Source organism: Mizuhopecten yessoensis, unplaced genomic scaffold (assembly GCF_002113885.1).
Source record: "Mizuhopecten yessoensis strain PY_sf001 unplaced genomic scaffold, ASM211388v2 scaffold11143, whole genome shotgun sequence".
Lineage (NCBI taxonomy): Eukaryota > Metazoa > Mollusca > Bivalvia > Pectinida > Pectinidae > Mizuhopecten > Mizuhopecten yessoensis.
The window spans coordinates 1,222,254-1,240,912 of record NW_018408901.1 but is presented as its reverse complement, the minus strand read 5'-3'; the positions used below and the strand labels follow the sequence as shown (position 1 = coordinate 1,240,912).

Sequence of the window (18,659 nt, the reverse complement as noted above, 5' to 3'; positions counted from 1 at the left end):
TAATTATAACTGGATACAAAAGTATCCCTTTTTGTTTTTAAACAATATAGAACATAATAAAAATTGTCAATTGAAGTAAGGTAATGCAGATAATATTGCCAGCTACTTCTAAAAATATTTATACCAGTATACCAGTTATCACTGACTTCCACGTGATTATGATCCAAGATGTAGGAACAAATGTGTCCTCTAATAGTGTATTAGAAAATACTGATGTTGCTATGTTTTTTTTGCGTAAATAGGCATGCCAATGAATAACAATGAAATTATTTGGTTTGAAATGTAAGGTTCAAATTAACAGCTTAAGTCAGTTATGGAGGAAGTGCCATGTGAACAATATATGCTATTGTTTCGGAGGCGATATGTTGGTGTATTTGCCTCCTTTTGGTAAACATTAAGATAGATAAAAAACAAAAAACTGAGATTATTCATCGCATTTTTTCATGTTATGTCTTTGTTTTCTACATTATGTATCAATGATTTAAAAGAGCGTTTTGATAAACAGATGCCGTAAACGAATCATATTTCTTAATTAAAGGATATTAATGATATGGGAGATGAGCCACTAAGGAGTGGAATAAATGTGACGGGATTCCAATTGAATGCCACCGAGGACGGTCCAGCTAAGAGCAAGGACAGAGACATATACGCGAATATCCTCAACAAAAAGATTACGGTATGCATCGGTTATATATTTACATACTGTTTCATAAAGTAAAGTGAACATTGTTTGCGTTTGGAAATAAATGTTTGCGGTTTTTTAAACCTTGGAACGAATGGATCGCGGTGTGGAAATTTTCGCTGTGGCGATGGTTCTGAAATCTATATATGCTTATACTCCTACATGTACCTAAATTAATATTTGCGTATGGATATTTTCGCGCTAGTTTACTCAACACTAAAAGTGCAAACATTTTCATATTGCAAATATTTCCACTTTTACAGTATCTGTTATGAGAACACATTCAGTTTAGCTTTGGTTTACATTGGTAACTGATAATACAACCATGAATCGTCAAAGAGGCTCCTCTGCTTAATACGGTACCGTAACACGCCTTTTGAATAATGTATATCCTAAAGAATTAATTGATAAACAGGAATCTCACTGGGAATAATAAAATTAAAATCAATAAAATGTATCCTATTTACTGGTAAACAGCTGTGAGATCACTTCTTTCCCTGGAATTGTTTTTAATGTCGTTGATTTTGTTGAATTCATAGATCCTCGAAATAATCACAAATGTTATATAAAGCAATTCTCTGTTTGAGTGGGTACTCGTTATCCTCGGATCATGTACCCACGAAATGGTGTTTTGTTGGGAAACCACTAAATTTTGGCTCAACAAAAATATCTGATTTCACAGTATTAGGTTTTACGGTGAATATAAAGTTGATAATTTTCTGCTGTGACATTAATATTTTTTTTGGTATATCGTTTTGTGTATTCTTATGAGTTTTTCCTTTCCAACCACGGGTGAATTCGTACGTTAAAAGTAACCTATAACTATTTACAGCTTGAGAAGGCATTGGTACTGGACGCCGTCCGACTGATACACAAAGCATCGAAAAAATTAAATCCCGATCTTTATGATCAGGGACTTACCGGAATGAAATGTAGAGTTGGGGACGCAAATGTTCGTCGAGTTCCAGGCAAAACCTTCATGAGAGCTCTAAGAAATGTAAGTTTTGAAGTTAACCTTTTTTTTTTATAACGCACAGTTATATCAGTTTGATATATTATAATATATACCAAATTGTATAGGTGCAATCATGTGTGTGTTTTAACGTTATTTTTTTGTATAGGAAGAAATTTGTCTTACAGTTATGTAGCTCACAGTTTGAGCACAACGTACCGCTTACGTATCAAACATGTTTTATGTTTTATGTTTTATGTATCAAACATATTTTGATTTACTACTTTTTTACTGTTATTTTCTTTTTAAATTATCTGCAGTGAAAGCCTACGAACGTTATAGCCTCACATGTGGAGAAATTACTGTTAGCACTGGCCAATCAGAACGATCCTTTGCATCCACTGCGTAAATTGTTAGTTCAAATTTCACATGAAGTACCAACAGAATAAATGGTTGTTTCGGTTCAATTCTGCAGCATATCAAACTATGCTTTGCGCTCGTGAACAAATATTGATATTCTGCCATACAATTGAAATAGATACGGTATGTAATGGAAAACCATTAAATGTCCTCTATATATTTGTACCATGTAGAATGATAATTTGATATAAGTTGTATTGTTTTGTCAGTGGATTTACGCTGACTCTATGCTAGTGTATACAGCTGAATATAATGATGATATTTGATGATAGGTAACATGATTATAACGATGTTTTGTACAGTAAAGCTATGTTATACTACCCGCCACCATTAGTCCGAAGAAATCTAAGCGTTATACAGGGGTTTAGCGTTAAATTGAAGGAAATGAATAAAAAATAAAACACAATGCATTAAACGATTTTTTAAATGATAGATTCATAAAAATAACACATTTGTAAGGTTCCAAATATTCAAATTCAAATATTGACTTACAACAAGTATATTCGTTAAAATTTAATGTATACATCTTTTTACAGACAACATACAATGGTTTTACGGGAACAGTACAGTTTGATGACAGAGGGTTTCGGAAAAAGTTCAAGCTTCCCCTCATTCAGACGACAATGAATATGGAGAGAGCTAAGGTGATCTTTTCTATCACTTAAAATGACTTTACATATGACACAACTGAAGGAACCCTGTCTTACTGCACTGTGATATTTCCTGTATACAGCAACCTCCCATTAACTTCCGTTTGGTTATAGCTGTAGCACAGTTTGGCCAGAACATTCTGTTGACCAGGTAGCTATAGCTGTAGGATTGATATTATATATTAGTCTGGAATCTGGGTTTCGAATCCCGGTCTAGCACTACTGCAGTTTAACACTCAGAACACTGTTGCTAATTATATTTTAACAGTAATATTTTTCATAAAAGTCCTGCAGGGTATGTTTTTTTTCCAGAAATGATTATATAACATATTATTCATAATAAAGATGAAAAAACCCTATCAACAACAGTGTTCTGAATGTGAAGATTGAGATGGACAGATTAGGACTCGAACAGAAGTATCTTTTCCCAATCGCACTTTAGTTATATCCAAAATGAAATAAAGAAGGGGATTAACTATATATATAAAACGCCAAAGTGTAGATGGACAGTGGTCCTTAAAAGGTGTGGTTGTTCGTTGAAAGAACCACATTCATTCAGGCAACAATGGTTAAGGGACACGCACAACATTCATTGAGTCAGAATAACCCCGTTTATGATTAAAGTGTTCAAATATACCTGTATTCGTACACAGCAACGAGGGCATTATAAGTAGATAAACATTCAAACCTTCCTGTCCTAAAGACAAGTTAATACTACACTGTAATGTGTTCATATGAAGCACATTATAATGATTGTCCCGAACTCGTCTGAAATCTGCAAAGCGGTCAATATATGATTTGCGGTCCTAATCAAAAGCACTGTTCTTCTTGAGAAATAAATATGCATGTGTAAAATAGGTATGACATGACGATACCGAGAGAGCATAATATTCTTGCAAAAAGATATTTCTCGATGTCTTCTGAATGTCATCAATGTTATTTAGATTTCATGTTGCTCGTTAAAGCAGGCTTAAATCAGAATAGTTTTGTTTTGCTTGTAATCTGACTACAACTTAAGCACTGCCTTTGCGGCTTTGTTGACAAATCTGCTGCAATGCATCCCGCCATGAGACAAATCAAAATCTTACGTAACAGAATCGGTTTAAATGAATATTAAATTGTTATCTGTCGTTCTAATGATCTGTTTATTACACGTTTGTTATTTCATGTTTGTTTGTCTAAAAATAAACAGGTATAATAGGATTTCAATGCAATTTAGTCTTGATTTACATTGCAACATTTAAAAGCTCTTAATTTGACCAAAATGTATTTTCTTATGCAATAGAAAGTAGGTCAACATTATGGTGCTAAAACTGATAAAACTCTTTAAAATATGTTCAGAATATAATATTTGTTACCACAATCATAATTAAACGGGGAAATGACAAAACAATAGCAAATAATCAATTGATGTGCAATAAAATATCCAGACTTTCTCCAACAAAAAACATAATTATCTCCCGTTTTAACTGCTCATATCTCTTCTGTAACCCGTAGAAAATGATTTCTCTGTAGCCCCTAGAGTATGTTTCTCTGTAGCCCCTATATCATGATTTCTCTGTAGCCCCTAAAGTATAATTTCTCTGTAACCCCTAGATTATGATTTCTTTGAAGCCCATAGAGTATGTTTCTCTGTAGCCCCTAGAGTATGATTTTCTGTAGCCCATAGAGTATGTTTCTCTGTAGCATCTAAAGTATGATTTCTCTGTAGACCCTAGATTATGATTCCTCTGTAACCCCTAGACAATGATTTCTCTGTAACCCCTTGATTATGATTTCTCTGTAGCCCATAGAGTATGTTTCTCCGTAGCCCCTATATCATGATTTCTCTGTAGCCCCTATATTATGATTTCTCTGTAGCCCCTAGAGTGTGATTTCTCTGTAACCCCTAGATTATGATTTCTCTGTAGCCGCTATAATATGATTTCTCTGTAACCCCTAAAGTATGATTTCTCTGTAGCCCCTAGATTACGGTTTCTCTGTAGCCCATAGAGTATGTTTCTCTGTAGCCTCTAGATAGTGTTTCTCTGAAATCCTTCGATTATGATTTCTCTGGAGCCCATATAGTACGATTTTTTCTGTAACCCCTAGAGTATTATATCTCTGTAGCCCCTATATCATGATTTCTCTGTAGCCTTCAGATTATGATTACTCTAGAGCCCCAAGAGTATGTTTCTCTGTAGCCCCTATATCATGATTTCTCTGTAGCCCCTAGAGTATGATTTCTTTGTAGCCCATATAGTATGTTTCTCTGTAACCCCTATATCATGATTTCTCTGTAGCCTCTAGATTATGATTTCTCTGTAGCCCCTATATTATAATTTCTCTGTAACCCTTAGATTATGTTTCTCTGTAGCCCCTAGAGTATGATTTCTATGTAGCCCCTAGAGTATGATTTCTCTGTAGCCAATAGAGTATGATTTCTCTGTAGCCCCTAGAGTATGATTTCTCTGTAACCCCTAGAGTATGATTTCTCTGTAGCCCATAGAGTATGATTTCTCTGTAGCCCCTAGAGTATGATTTCTCTGTAGCCCCTAGAGTATGATTTCTCTGTAGCCAATAAAGTATGATTTCTCTGTAGCCCCTAGAGTGTGATTTCTCTGTAGCCCCTAGAGTATGATTTCTCTGTAGCCAATAAAGTATGATTTCTCTGTAGCCCCTAGAGTGTGATTTCTCTGTAGCCCCTAGAGTATGATTTCTCTGTAGCCCCTAGAGTATGATTTCTCTGTAGCCCATATAGTATGATTTCTCTGTAGCCCATATAGTATGATCTCTCTGTAACCCCTAGAGTATGATTTCTCTGTAGCCCATAGAGTATGATTTCTCTGTAGCCAATAGAGTATGATTTCTCTGTAACCCCTAGAGTACGATTTCTCTGTAACCCCTAGAGTATGATTTCTCTGTAACCCCTAGAGTATGATTTCTCTGTAACCCCTAGAGTATGATTTCTCTGTAACCCCTAGAGTATGATTTCTCTGTAACCCCTAGAGTATGATTTCTCTGTAACCCCTAGAGTATGATTTCTCTGTAACCCCTAGAGTATGATTTCTCTGTAACCCCTAGAGTATGATTTCTCTGTAACCCCTAGAGTATGATTTCTCTGTAACCCCTAGAGTATGATTTCTCTGTAACCCCTAGAGTATGATTTCTCTGTAACCCCTAGAGTATGATTTCTCTGTAACCCCTAGAGTATGATTTCTCTGTAACCCCTAGAGTATGATTTCTCTGTAACCCCTAGAGTATGATTTCTCTGTAACCCCTAGAGTATGATTTCTCTGTAGCCCATATAGTATGATTTCTCTGTAACCCCTAGAGTATGATTTCTCTGTAGCCCATAGAGTATGATTTCTCTGTAACCCCTAGAGTATGATTTCTCTGTAGCCCCTAGAGTATGATTTCTCTGTAACCCCTAGAGTATTATTTCTCTGTAACCCCTTGAGTATGATTTCTCTGTTAACCCTAGAGTATGATTTCTCTGTAGCCCCTAGAGTATGATTTCTCTGTAGCCCCTAGAGTATGATTTTTCTGTAACCCCTAGAGTATGATTTCTCTGTAACCCCTAGAGTATGTTTTCTCTGTAACCCCTAGAGTATGATTTTTCTGTAGCCCCTAGAGTATTATTTCTCTGTCACTCCTTACGGTATGACAGATAGCACGTAAAAAGAAACAAAACTATTACGTCACGGGAACAAAAGGGATTAAAACACTTATTGCTTTCAAACTTAGTATTTGAATGATTGCAGAATAATAATCATTCGCTGCATTAGAAGGCTATTACAGAGAAATCTGCAGCCCTCGGTATGATTATTTAGTTGTTTAACCATCGGCAGGGCCCCAGGTTTGACAACCAAATATGTCATCCCTCGGGTTCGATATTTCACTGTCACACCCTCACAGTATGGTACGATTCTATAAATCATAACATGCTTATCTCTGTAAACTCTACCTATAATGCCACAGTAATACTTCAAAAACGTAAGTTGCTCAAGTTATTGAAATGCCTTGGTCAATACTAAAGATGGGTAAGATCTTTGAATTAAAGTTGCGTAATGCTGGTGAAACTAGGGACATTATTTATACGACCTTATTCTTGTTCTCATTATATATAGTCTCAAGGGGCATTGACACCTGCATCTTCCAATGATTTGGAAAATACAAGTCATGCTTAAGGATCCCCGTACCACTGCCAAAAACTTTAACTATGGACTGGAAACGATTTTTCTGGCATGGCTATATATTTGATGAATTATTTCATTTCGGAAAAGTAGACCATACCTTGCAGGACTTTAATGAAAGAAAGAATAAAGATGAATTAAACAAAAAAGTCCAAAACAGTATTTTGATTGTAAAAACGCGACGGAACCAGGACAGGATTAAACCCCTGGACATCCGATTATAATACTGTTGCTAAAACCAAAAGGGCTACCGGGCCATCTGTAATACCTGGGTTCTGCGTTGCTAGATGTACAAAAATCTACAGTAAAAGTGTTCTAGCGCTTTACATGCATTGGAGACGGGGATCCTTAATAAATGAATGAAAATTACGATAGTGATGTATGTTACGTAAATACAGGTTGGGGAATATACCCGAGAAGGAGGCCTAACACAACACGATCCAAAGGTGGTCCCCCACATCAACATCAAAAATGCTCCTCAAAACGAGACCAAAATCGTCACTACAGTCCTGGTGAGTATAATCGCATAACTTTGACAACACTTTATATTTCGTAGTGTACCAAAAAGAAAAAAGAAAAATATCCCTATCTTCTCTTCAACACTGTATAATTAACATTATGAAGTATTACAAAAGTGCTTATTTTAACGGACTTATAGCTTATCAATGAATTTTAACAGATTAGCGCACTGAGCAATTAGCGCAATCATAATATATGCAAAAGAAAACTCTATACAGGAAATTCAATAAGTGTCGTCATTATTTAGCGCAATATTAATACCGTGAAAAGTGCTAAAATAATAATACCGCTAAACACCGTACGCTAACAGTATATATGTGCTGTTAAATTAGGATCCACCTTATGTGATGATAAAAAATGACGCACTGAAAGACCCTGAAGCCCATATGTCTCGTGAGGTACGTTGTGGAAAGCACAAGTTTGAAGGATTCTGTATAGATTTGGCGGCAAAAATAGCAGAATACGTCAACTTCACGTACGACATATGTTTGGTGAACGACTTACATTATGGAACCATGCTAGAGAATGGAACGTGGAATGGAATGATAGGAGAGCTCACCCGACGGGTAAGTAATGGTTAACGGCAACAGATCATTTTACAAATCAATATTCAGTGTAATTATTTCTGGTTACAGTACGCATTAGGTAATAAATATAATTTGAAAACAGACGAGGGTATACTATTTAGTTACAGTCACGTGAAATTAAAAGATGTAGTTACGGGACACGTGAAATTATAATATTTCTTTACAGGACACGTGGCACTACAACTTTATTCACAGGAAACGTTGCATGTAGACAAAAATGTCTACCCTCTATGCATAATCGAAACCAATTTGTAATATCCAGTTCAGATGTAAATAAATGTAATGCTATATACATAATCATACCATTTCTCTTAAAACCAAAGAGATTTTACGCTATAACTAACAGATGTAATATGACCCTGTCTGTAATAAAAGTTTACAATTTGCAATATTAATCAGCCTAACGATACGTATTGTCTCCTTTTCAGGAAGCAGATTTAGCTATCGCGCCAATAACCATTTCCTCCGCCAGAGAAAGAGTTGTAGACTTTACGAAGCCTTTCATGAGTCTTGGAATCAGCATTATGATCAAGAAGCCAAGTAATGCCAAAGCACACGTATTCTCGTTTATGGACCCGTTATCTTACGAAATTTGGATGTGTATTTTATTCGCATATGTTGGTGTGAGTGTCGTTCTGTTTCTCGTGAGTCGCTTCAGTCCAACCGAATGGCATGTTGAGGATGACTCAAGTATAACAAACGATTTTACTATATCAAATAGTCTGTGGTATTCTTTAGGAGCGTTTATGCAGCAAGGATGTGATATATCCCCAAAGTAAGTAAACAAGTTTAACGAGCGCATGGTTCAGGATGCATACGTAAATATAAATGTGCACTACTGTTGTTAAATAATCAATTTTGTGTTGATTGTTGCAAAAATATATTACAAATTGTACTGCTGCTTAGTATAGAACGTTTTCCAAATAAGAGAGTTATGCACAAGAAAGACAACTCCTGTTTCATACTTTAAGTATCAGTTTGCACTAGAGGAATGTATATCATAGTTCGCTTTTCTGTCATTTTCAACGAAGTTTACATCCTTTTTTGATGATAACAGATTACAGATACAATACTAGTATCACAAGTCTATTATTTGTTCCTTGATTAACATAGTAAAATTAAAAAATATCCATTTTATATAGTTAAAATATTTGTTTTTAAATATACCTTGCTTCACATTTATTTCACAGAGCAATATCAGGAAGGGTAGTTGGGAGTGTATGGTGGTTCTTCACCCTTATCATTATATCATCCTACACTGCCAACCTAGCGGCCTTCCTCACGGTCGAGAGGATGAATACCCCCATAGAATCTGCTGAGGATTTAGCCAAGCAGACTAATATACAATATGGAGTGCTCAATGCTGGTACAACTAAAGACTTCTTCAAGGTAACAACACGCACCTTCACAAATAACAATGCCCTAATGTTAATATTATTTTTTAAGAAATATATAGTTCGTTTAAGCAGTGCATTTGTTGTGTTTAATTGTTCAGTTGCGCGGGGCTACTTTTATGCGGTAGTACCGATCAAAGCTAACTCGCGGGGATTTAATTTTCGCGCAACGCTGCCAGGTTAAGATATAACGCTCACGAGAGTACATTTGTTTATTAGTAATTTGATATTTTACAGGTGTTTTATCAAAATAACGTATTCCGCATTATAAGGGTTGAAAATGTCCTCGTATTAGTGTTTGCTGGTATTTAATTTCGCTCTATGATTTTGCCAATTGTATAGTAATTTTGAAATTCTTGCTAACGCAGTTCTTCAGGTAATACGTATATTGGGTGTTGTCTTGTAAGCTCAATGCACTTTGTCATTAAGGTATTTCAAAGCATAACGCAAAACAAGTGTTTCGGAAATTGAGTAGAGCTTATCACATGGTTCATGTTATACAACCGTATCCGCGATACCGACGTAATTTTTATACTGTTTATTTCTTCATAAATCCTTGCCATAATAAAAAAAGTTTCCTTGGCAATGACTACCCCGATTCTCCTTATTCGAACTTGATTGGATACATTATGTAAAAAAAAAGATATTATTGTTTGGGATCATGTTGCCTTTTCGTTACTTTTGATACCATCTTAATTACCGTGTTCCCTTTTCTCATCGACTCTAATATTTATTATTCATCTGAATTTACTTCTGAGTGGTGACAATGGTGATATCATATTTTGCTACGTTTGCGGCTACCGTTCTATTTTTTATTCAGTGTTAAATACCGAAGCCGAAATTTAAAATAAATATTGATAAAAAAATTAAGTTGTGTGAATATAACACTATAATTATAAATCACAAATTTAAAGAAGCTCAAAATAAGAATTTTCAATACTATTTACCGACTTGTGTACTCAAATCTTAACGCATTGGCGAATTTTAAATAGATTAGCATATCAATGTTTTCGACACCCCGAAAATATACAATAGAGAACAATATCTAAGAACTTTATTTGGCGTATTCATGACTAAGCGCAATAACTAACGTGCAGAAAGCGCTTAAATAATAATCCCGCAAAAATGTGTATACTTGCAGTATAATGTATCCAACGCTTTTTTCAATTGCAGTATTCCAAAGTCGCTATATACGAGAGGATGTGGGCATATATGACATCGGCAAACCCAAGTGTGTTCGTAAACAATAATACTGCAGGCATTGGCAGGGTGCGTAGTTCAAATGGGAAATATGCCTATTTAGTAGAATCAACTATGAACGAATACACCAATATGAGGAAACCATGCGACACTATGAAAGTAGGCACCAATTTAGATTCCAAGGGTTACGGTATTGCAACACCAGTAGGATCTCCACTTAGGTACGTAACTTCAACATGACCTACTGCACAATATACTGTAAAAATGGTAACTTTCGCTATGTGGAAATGTTTGCGTTTATTGTAAATTAGCGCGAAAATATCCACGCGCGAATATTTATTCATAGATTATATAGATGATAGATGGATAGATAGCAAAAAGATATTTCAATGCTATTGTCCACGCGAAAATACCAGAAGTTTAAAGAATCACAACGTAAACATTTCCATACGCAAAAAATAGCCACTTTTACAGTACCATTTTCCCCGGTCAATTCATTACTCTATGAACATAAGCATACTTCTATTCAATGTTTATCTCCACTAATCATTACTTTTATATAATGTATAAAAATTGGTGAAATATTATGAAAAATCATTTCTTCAATAATTTTGGTACAAATTTGGTCTTTCTTACTTTTCCTTGAATACATTTGTATAGCCATCATATATTTGAAAGTTCAATAGACTGAAATGAATTTGCAAATTGATCCCTCTACCTTTGGTAGTATCGAGTATTATTCGTAAAATTGAAAAAAAAAAAGTTATCAACTAAGCTATTAAAATACTACCCTAGATTCAGACCGTTGCTGGAACATTACATATCAATAATTAAACGAACTTTTTCACTTTTACTAGACGCCGGCATATATTACATATACTGCTGGAAATGAGCTAATTATCAGACATTGCATTTTTTGGTAAATCATGACGTCTATATTTCTGTGTTTTTAGTGGAATGTCAAGGTTTTTGATTTGCAATGTTAACATACTTTGTAAACAACTTGATCACTGTATTTGATCCCATCGCTAATGCTTTAATATAAGGAAATATGTACATGTATTTATTGTATTTGTGTAAAATTTAATTATCATGAGTAGCTAATTATTATATTACGTCTGTGGTAAACAGCATGATATACATTTCTTACTGATTTTTGCATAAATACATATTTTCGATATTGATATATTCGCAGAAGGTTATTTAACGATAACAATGGATATTTTAACAAATGTGATGATATTGTATATTCTTTATGATCATAGGTTAACGTTGATTGGGTAACAAGTGTGATAACATTAGATGTTGTTGATATTATATGCAATATGTGGTTATACATTTGTTAGAGATAGACTTACGTTGGCCGTACTACATTTCCGTGAGTCTGGGGAGCTCCAACAGTTGAAGAAGAAGTGGTGGGATGACCGGTCCGAATGTCCATCCCCGGGCACAGCTTCTGTGAGTGTGGCTGATAAACAGTTTTGTAAATAAATGTCTTCCGAATAAACTATATTATAAAGTTGTCATGATATCAAAATAAAGTATAAAAACATGTTTAAAATACACACATAAGCAATTGTGTACGGAAAATGTGAAACCATTTATCCACAAAGATTAATGGATGTTTATAAAATGATATCACAATTAGTTTATTTTGTTAATTTTTTTTGAAACATGTTCTGTCTATAAACAAACATGTATCATAATACAAATAAAACAGAACACCTAAGAATAAAACTCGCTAGTACTTTTGATATTGAGACAGGATGAAGAATGTATATAAATATAATAAAATATACATTCTGAAGAAAATATTTCTACATGTCAAGTAGACTCAAATGAACGACAAAGCAATTAAATGTCCTTAATTAACAGGAAATATATTAATTGATATTTGACATTTCATGAGATTAGTTTGCATATGATCTCAATTCGTTTTCAGGATGGCGGTCAAACAGCTCTTACGCTTAACAATGTTGCTGGAATATTCTACATTCTTATATCAGGACTGACACTAGCTATTCTTATAGCTGGTTGTGAATTTATTTACAAATCTGTCGTTGACTCTAAGAAATCAAAGGTAAGGACAGAGTCTTGACTTATTGTGGTTTTGCAGGGAAAAAATCGGTGCATTTGATAAAATTATCATTTTAAGAGCAAAGCAGCTTTGCATTCTGTTTTAATTGTGTATGCCATCATAGAATATATATGCCTTCGCAGGTGTTTTATTTAAAGCAGTAGCTTTCATGCCTACCTGAAATATAAATATTTAGACTTTGTATAAAATTATGATCAAATCCAGTTAAGTTAATCGCTAAGTTGCATGGACACCACCAAACGCGAAATGTGTAGAGACGATTTATATTATAATGAAAAACATCTGTTCTGTTACCTATTTAAAAAGAAAGACTTAACGTAATCGGTTTTTTTCAAAATTTAATATTTAATAGCCCACTTTTTCCTTCCTTGCATGCATTCTGACGTCACGAAAGCGAGTCGTATATTTTAATAACTTCATATTGCAGAACAAATATAAAATGTATTCCATACACAGTAGAATACAAAAGCTGCAAATTAAAGCGTATATAAGCTTGAATGCATGATATGAAACACAATATGTTTCATAGAAGAATTATTAGTAACTTTGGTTGTATTGAATATCTACTATGTTATTGTGCTATGTGCATTCCAGAGCACCGGGTTTATATATATACGCATTTTGGAATTCCGCATGATCATGTACATTACATTTAAAACAGCTTTCTTCCTATACAATGAAACTTCATATGGATTTCAAATATATCGCTCTGCGCATGCTTCTTAAACCTAGCAATTGTAATTCAATATATATTACCTGCAGCATTCTTCCAGTTATATATTTCAACTGTAGTAAGGCAAATTACATTTTATAAAATTATAAGGTAAGTCTTGATACGTGGCATGATATATATTATTCATAGGATAATATAGTGATCAATCAACAAAGTTTGCATTGCAATTATGAACATTTGAAATATGAATACGGATTTATATATTTATATATATATTACTATTAATGTACACATGAATGTTCTATTTGCTTGTTTAAACTATTTATACATTTATATACCTTTGACTCTTTACATTTTAATTTCGTTTCTTATGTTACAAATATTGTTTCGCATCTTTCTCAAATTACACACTTGGTTTTGTAATATGCATTGTTCGCTCACTTCAGCGCATCTCAACGTATTTTTTTAACAAAACTTTTCTAAAACTGTTTCTTAAAACTTTTCTATACTTCGATTCTTGATATACAAAATTCTAACAAATGTGTTCTAAAAATAACATTACTAATAAAATATATGTATTTTCAATAATTCCAGTTAATTAAATTAATTAATTAAAGAAAACCCCGTTAACGGCGTTCTAATTATCCGTAATATTTCCACAGACATCTTTTGGGTCAGTTTTACGATGCAAGGCTCGTCTTTCGTTCCGAGGTTCTTTTGATAAAGAGGCTTCGGATGCTGGTGTTCCCATCAGGAAAACCATGTCTACGGTACGTTTGTGCTGCCCGGGATCCACTAGGAGTAGCAATGGAACGTAGAAATAGTACGGTTGATAATAAGCTTCTCCATACTATATACCGGTTACACATCAAAACATTCAATAAGATACAAACACTATTTCTATAGCTTTGTCCCAGTGAATTTGATAAAACCTTTCACACATATAGCCAGGATACCGTCTGACAATCCATCAGCTTCTACCGGACTTGACCGTTCTTCAACGCTTTACTGTATGAACATGTGTGTGTGTTTTCTGAGGATATCTGAGGATGAGTGTGTTTTCCTTGCAGTGTTTATAACAAACATAATAAATGCATATTGACAACCACTTAATATTTTATTCACTATACCAGCTTTATTTTTGGTCACTAGTTTATCACTTCACAGCATACAGTCCTATGGATCAATTAAAGGTGCATTTCTTCACATGATTTCGTATCTAATAAACATAAGTAACACCTACAGAAAATCCGTTTCGTATTTTCTTGATAGCAAAATTTTGTATTTTTGATTCAGTTGTATACAGACAACGAGTCCGGTCCTGGTTTATCCAAACAGTTTCAACTGTTTTATCAAGATGTTTCAGGATAAATGGGAAATAATTGTTTTCTTAACACTGATGTCTAATAGTCTCTCGAATGCATTATTATTTTTAACACTTTCAGACTTATAAATAATTCGACGTATGCCATTTCAATACATCTATATCTTTTAAAAATAAATGTATATTCCTTGTTATTGCATCGTTATTTAGCTATACCGTGTTTTTAACAAACAAGAATATTACAGAGAAATTGTTGTACGGGTGAGTATCGCAGGCATTAGGAAGTTATAACGGTGATATGAACGGCGGTCATCCATTTAATTGTAGTGCTTATCTTGTATTACACTTTTTCATCTGGAGATTGTTTATAAGTGTAGCTGATGAATATATATATCCCCAAAGACGCTATAAATTTTCTTAAATTTTCGTAACAAAACTGCAAAAGAATTAGCAGCCACTGGACTAAATACATAAATAGAAAAGTCTGTGGTAGGTACATAATGTAGCTTCAGTGTGTAGAAGCATTTGTTTCTATTCGAATAGGGACCGAAAACAACATTTCACGCAGAGAATCGTTTTCTATTATGCCAACATACATCAGAATATACATATACTGACAGACACAAATATGTCAACTGTTTGTTTCTGCAATTCTCTCTAATGGTGGATCACGGGCAGGTGTTAAGAGTTTTGATATTGTGTAGTTTGATGGAAAAAAAACTAGAGCTTACCCGAGTGGCCCCTGATGTCTAGATGTACGTAGTTTGTGTTTTGTCACGTGTCACCCATGACAATCAGTAGTGAAATGTGTAGGCAGAAAATGTTGTGTAGTCGGGTATAAAAAGGGCACAGAGCACACATTTAGTAAGCTTATTATCACTATATATTCGTTATAGAGTTAATATTGGATCAAAATTCAAGACTTTATTGTTATGTTCATATTAAAGAATCTCAAACACATAAGAAACACATTTTTGTTAATTTCATGTATAGTCATAACCTTACATATTGTACAAGAGTGCGCTGAAACAGGTTTTAACAAACGCTTTTTATACGTTTTAGATGTAATTTTTGTATTGCTAGACAAATAGGTAGGCTTACACTAGCGCAATCCTTGAATTATATTTTCCCTTCCCAATCTTTCCTTTTCAGAAAATGACCTCCGTGAAAGTTCTGTATATTTAGTTTATTTTTACGTTTGTAATTAGTGTTTCCTCCTGTTGTTGTTTCGTGTGTATTTACCCGTTATTTTGATTTTCAGTATACATATACGGGACCAACACAGCTGCCTGGTTTTGACCCTTACCCGGATACAAACAACACACACACCCAAGTGTGACGTCACGATATAAATCTTTGACGTCATCAGATATATCTTGACGTCACTTTTTCGGTTCAATAATGTCGCACCGAATCGATTTCATTACACGTTTGAAAGACATATAATGAAAGCAAAAGATAACTAAGACGGATGAGAACGTATTCACTCAAACATCTCATTCTACGCTGTGTGTGTCTAAACCCTCGCTCATTCCATGAATATGAAAAGAGGAAAATATTATTATGTAATTTACCTATATCATATATGGGGAAAACCCCTCATATGTGTTATATGTGTGTATGTATGTCATATTCAACAATGCACAGTCGGCCACTTTTCTCAGGACTTGGAACCATGGAGTGGGTATCTGTTCTGGAAAATGGTGATTCCGAAAATGTTCGTACAAAAACAACGGAATGTTATTACATGAAGTGAAACGTGGACTAAACGATAAGCTTTACTGCCAGCTGTAGACGGTGAATCGGCAATACTTTGCATCATTGTGGCCATAAAGCGAAGGAATGAATGAAGTCTCTATTACGAATGAGGCTACCTTTCTGTGAAAAATATCATTTCAAATTGTTTGATTTAACCATACACGTTATCACTGTTTGGTTTAATTAGCTGTTGTAAACATTATACAACTAAGACTCGTATTTCGTGGTATGTGGGGGTTGTGAATTAGTATCCACATATACTGTATACAAGAATGGTATGGACTATGTCAGTTTCATTCTATTATCATCGATCATATCAGTCACAAATATCATGTTTGATTAGTTTAATTGCACATTAAGGAATTAAATAGCATATCAAAAGTCCAGAAAAGAATCCCAAAGTGTCATCACAATATAAATCTAAATCGACAAAACTAGTGAACAAGTACAAGGAGCATACGACCAGATGTTTCGAAAGGGTACGCGTTTTCTGCTTCAGCGACGACACTTGTCATGTAAATTAGGTAAAAGCCAAGTAATGTTACATCTTCACACTTAACTCTGGTACATGTAGTGACCACTAACCAGAAGGCACACTAAGGATCCAAATGTCGAACACAAAAATAACTTTAAAAGGAGGATATTAAAGTTGATTAACTCAAATATAATTTACCGCTGTTTTTGTTTTGCAGAGCAAAATACAAAAATAGTTGAACAAAACACTAAAAAAAAAAAAAAACTTTATACAAATATTTCAACAAATGTTTTTTCCTTTATACAAATATTTCAACAAATGTATCGCTTAATGTGTTATTAAGATAATGTAAATCATGAGACATCTCATACTGAGAAAGAATAAGTATAGAATTGTATATGAAAACACACGTCTTACACTGTGTATATTGACTACAAAGGCATCTAGCACATTGCATAAATTAGGCTTTAATTGGCGATTTGATAACTATGAACCAGTTTTACCAAGCTTTGTAACCCCAATAATGACTAAATCAATTTTAAACTGACCTCATTGGCATTAGGCATTGTCTCAAGTCCTATACAAATATTTATGTCATATCATCATATGTTAATGATCAGTTTGAGGCCTATGATATATATGTATATCCCTTAAGAACTAGTACATTAATATTTTTTTATTTATTTGATATTAAAGTTGACACGAACATGACATTAAGAAAGAAGTAAAGAACAAAATGGGATATAGCAGGGTTACTTTTTACTGAAAGATGGACATTGAACAAGATGAAATATAGAAAGTTGTATTTCTCACATAAAGATGCAACATTGATCAAGAATGGCTAAAGCAAGGTTTCAACAAGATGGGATGAAACACATCCCATACGTTTTTTTACGCTTAGAGATAAAAAGTTGACGATATTTGGTATAGAAAGGATATTGTTTTCGCTTCATGATGGACAATGAACAGGAAAAGATGGAACAGTTAAAAGAAAGGAAAATAGCAAGGTTCGTTTCCGCTTAATGATGGAATATTGACCAGATGGGCATAGCCAGGTTTCTTTTTAGCTTAATGATAATATACGGAATAAGACTGGTAGTTACAGTATACCTAGACATGCTTCGTGATAAAGGTATGTTGACCACATTTTAAAATGTTAAATTGTCTACAATGATTTAAGTACTGTTGTGTATTATATTTTGGTTTATTATTCTTTCTAATGACAACTGCACTTCGTATTAAGATTTCAAGATTTCTGAAAATATCTACGATTCGAATCTCATTGTGCTTAAGAATTTGTTTCTCTTGGTTTTTTTTCTATTACTAAAGATTTAACGAGTTATTGGTTAAATAAAGCTTGATAAAACTAGGTAAAGATGAAAAGTGTATACATGAGTATGAATGTTTGATACCTGTATATTAATGTAAGAAATACTTAGTCAAGTAACTTGCATTATATGGTGCATGGTATGTATGTTTTTTTACTGCAATTCTTATGTCTGTTGTAATTGTTATATATAACTTACAATTGTAAATATGCGTATATGAAAGGTACATGCTTTTTACTTATATTTGAAATATAGTACCACTTATCATTGTCAATTCAACGATTCTCCTGTTATCTCATGAAAAAGAAATTTCTGGACATGCTGTATATAACTTTTATTTACCAAAAATAAATATTTTCTGTAAATGCATTTGTGAGCACATACACTTTTAAGAGTTGCAAACATGTTATATATGTATCAATTA

General features: G+C 33.8%; 1 protein-coding gene across 2 annotated transcripts in view; it reads left to right on the top strand.

The window, feature by feature from the left end:
• The window catches only part of LOC110466732 (glutamate receptor-like), a 111,209-nt gene extending 94,062 nt beyond the window's left edge, over nt 1-17,147 (top strand). Inside the window, exons 6-17 of one of the 2 annotated variants that reach the window (XM_021523452.1) lie at nt 539-676; nt 1,515-1,679; nt 2,591-2,698; nt 7,278-7,391; nt 7,731-7,964; nt 8,414-8,760; nt 9,176-9,374; nt 10,553-10,800; nt 11,926-12,037; nt 12,522-12,659; nt 14,013-14,120; nt 15,936-17,147. In XM_021523452.1, the coding sequence (XP_021379127.1) occupies nt 539-676; nt 1,515-1,679; nt 2,591-2,698; nt 7,278-7,391; nt 7,731-7,964; nt 8,414-8,760; nt 9,176-9,374; nt 10,553-10,800; nt 11,926-12,037; nt 12,522-12,659; nt 14,013-14,120; nt 15,936-16,013 (1,989 nt within the window). In that variant the 3' untranslated portion in view covers nt 16,014-17,147. The remainder of the gene's footprint in view (nt 1-538; nt 677-1,514; nt 1,680-2,590; nt 2,699-7,277; nt 7,392-7,730; nt 7,965-8,413; nt 8,761-9,175; nt 9,375-10,552; nt 10,801-11,925; nt 12,038-12,521; nt 12,660-14,012; nt 14,121-15,935) is intronic. The other variant, XM_021523453.1, reaches the window with a different exon arrangement.
• The last annotated feature ends 1,512 nt before the right edge of the window (nt 17,148-18,659 follow it).